Source organism: Acanthisitta chloris, unplaced genomic scaffold, assembly GCF_000695815.1.
Source record: "Acanthisitta chloris isolate BGI_N310 unplaced genomic scaffold, ASM69581v1 scaffold10024, whole genome shotgun sequence".
In the NCBI taxonomy this organism is placed as follows: domain Eukaryota; kingdom Metazoa; phylum Chordata; class Aves; order Passeriformes; family Acanthisittidae; genus Acanthisitta; species Acanthisitta chloris.
Window position 1 is genome coordinate 6,711 of NW_008671045.1, and position 2,652 is coordinate 9,362.

The 2,652-nt window shown below is 57.5% G+C and overlaps 1 protein-coding gene across 1 annotated transcript in view; it reads left to right on the forward strand.

Moving 5' to 3' along the window:
* DAO (D-amino-acid oxidase) overlaps positions 1–2,652 on the forward strand; it is a 5,583-nt gene extending 2,931 nt beyond the window's left edge. Inside the window, exons 7-10 of the mRNA XM_009073947.1 lie at positions 154–236; positions 865–982; positions 1,609–1,707; positions 2,518–2,652. Of these exons, the coding sequence (XP_009072195.1) occupies positions 154–236; positions 865–982; positions 1,609–1,707; positions 2,518–2,652 (435 nt within the window). The remainder of the gene's footprint in view (positions 1–153; positions 237–864; positions 983–1,608; positions 1,708–2,517) is intronic.

Below are 2,652 nucleotides of genomic sequence, written 5' to 3' on the forward strand. Positions count from 1 at the left end.
CCCTGTCCTCCCAGGGATGGCAGTGCCATGGTGTGCACAGAGCCTGAGCAGAGGGAGGGTCCCATATCCAGAGCCCAGTGTCCCTCCTGCTGCCCCCCAAGCCTGGCACTCCCCTCTCCAGCTCCCCCTGATCCTCTCCCCTTCATCCCCCAGGTCCTGGCCCCGTGGGTGAAGCATTTCATCATCACTCATGACCTGAAGTCTGGGATCTACAACTCACCCTATGTCATCCCAGGGTAGGTGACAGTAGCCAAGGCAGGTCTGGCTGGTGCTGGTGACATTCTGCTGTCAGTATTCCCAAAGTCCTGGCTTGGACACAGCTCCTCCTGGTGCCTGCCAGGGCCTGGGCTCATTCCTGGCCTGATGGAGCTTTCCTTGGCTGTGTGGGAGGAGAGCAGAAGGATGTGGACAGCACAGAGAGGAGCTCCTGGTCAGCACTGGGAGCATCAGCTCCCTGTGCCACAGTGCTTCAGTGTGTCTGTCCTGTCCTTTTCCAAGCACCAAATCCCAGCAAAACACCAATCCTGGCCAGGTCCTCCAAAGAGCCAAACAGTGAGAGCAGAGCAGAGTTTTGGGGGAAGATCTTTAGATTTTTGGGGAATATCTTTTGTTTCCCCTTTGTACCCATCTTGGTCCCCAGACAAGGAAGGGCCTTTTGGGTGCTGATGGTGTTTAATGAGTGAGCTGCTGCTAAGCAGATGTGCAGGCACCACTCCCTGCCTGCTCCAGGTGGGAGTTTCCCCAGCAGGACTATGGTACAGGCTCAGGACAGGGCAGGATCCACACACACAGAGTCCCTCCATGTGGTGACCCCCCAGGGGACAGCTGGGGACACTCACCACCACATGTCTCCTCTGGCTCCAGGAGTGAGTTCACAGTCCTGGGAGGGATCTACCAGCATGGCAACTGGAGTGAGGAGAACAGTGCCCAGGACCACAAATCCATCTGGGAGAGCTGCTGCCGCCTGCTCCCACCTCTCCAGGTGGGTGACACTGCTGGGAGAGGACATAGGGCTTGGGGACATGGGGACAGGCACTGGGCACTAACCACAGACCCTCAGTGTTTGCTGAGTCGATGTTGGGGTGCCTGGTTTGGTCCATCACACACACTTGAGGCTCTTTGGTTGGACTCAATGACCTTGAAGGTCTCTTCCAGCCTTGCTGGTTCTATGATTCCCTTCCCCCTGGCTGTGGAACAGGCAGGGGCTGGTGTTGAGACAAGATTTGTAGGGACAATACTGACTCACATAGCTGGTAAAAAGTAGAATCAAAGCTTTGGGAGGTCCCAGCCCTTTGGTCGTGGTGTCCCACAGCTCTAGAGAAGGGCTGGTGTGGGGTGAGGCTGCTTTGTGTCCACTCCTACCACTCTGTCATGCCCTGGATTAGCAGGAAAGGCAGTGCCTTTGGCACAGGGATTTGCCCTCTGGCTCCACACAGACTGGTGATGTGCAGCTGTAACCCCAAATTGTTCTGCCTGGTCACCCCTGGCAGTTCCCCAGGAGCTGCAGCAGGATGGGAGACACCCTGAGCCCCTGTCCCTGCTCACCTCGTGGATCTCCAGGTGTGGCTGCTGCAATTCCCAGGAATGCTGATGTGCTCTTGCTCACAGGGTGCGAAGATCGTGGGCGAGTGGAGTGGGCTGAGACCAGCGCGGCCCTGGGTGCGCCTGGAGCGCGAGAACATCCGCCAAGGGCAGCGCCAGGCACAGGTACCACACAGCCCCCTGGGCCAGGACCACCAGGGACTGTCCCCATCGTGCTCCAGCCTCTGGCACCTTGGCAGGGAAACACCAACCCCCATCTGGTGCCTTCAGCCCTTGGCTGTGTCCTGTGGTCGTTAGCTCTCGTGCCACCTCTGCACTAATAGGGCATCTCTGAGGCTGTTTCGGTTGTGTCAAACACTGAAAGAGATTGATGGGGCTGCCACATCCTTGGAGGTGCTCCAGGCCAGGTTGGATGGGGCTTGGAGCAACCTGGGGTAGTGGGAGTTGTCCCTGCTCATGGCAGGGGGTGGGATGAGATGAGCTTTAAGGTCCTTCCCACCCAAACCAGTGTGGGATTCCAGGGTAAGTTGGTAAGAGTGTTGGAGCATCTCCCCTACAAGAACAGGCTGAGGGAGTTGTGGCTGTTCAGCCTGGAGAAGAGAAGGTTGTGTGGAGGTCTCAGGGCAACCTGTCAGGAGCTGAAGGGGCCCCAGGGAAGGGCTCTTAGTTAGGAGCTGCAGGGACAGGACAAGGATTAATGGACACAAATTGAAAGAAGGAAATTGAGATTAGATCTTAGGCAGAAGTTTTCCCTGTGAGGGTGGTGAGACACTGTCCCAGGTTGCCCAGGGAGGCTGTGGCTGCCCCAACCCTGGCAGTGTTTCATTCCAGGTTGGCTAAAGCCTTGAGCAACCTGCTCTGGTGGGAGGTGTCCCTGCCCAGGGCAGGGGTTGGGGCTGCATGATCCCTAAGCTCCATCCCAACTCCTAAAATTCTGAGTCTATGAAATCCTCTGACTCTGTGGTTCTCCCCCAGGTGATACACAACTATGGGCACGGTGGGTTTGGGATCACCATCCACTGGGGCTGTGCCCTGGCTGTAACCAGGCTCCTCGGGACCATCCTGCAGGAGAAGCAGCAGGTGACCAGCCCAGCCCAGTCTCGGCTGTGA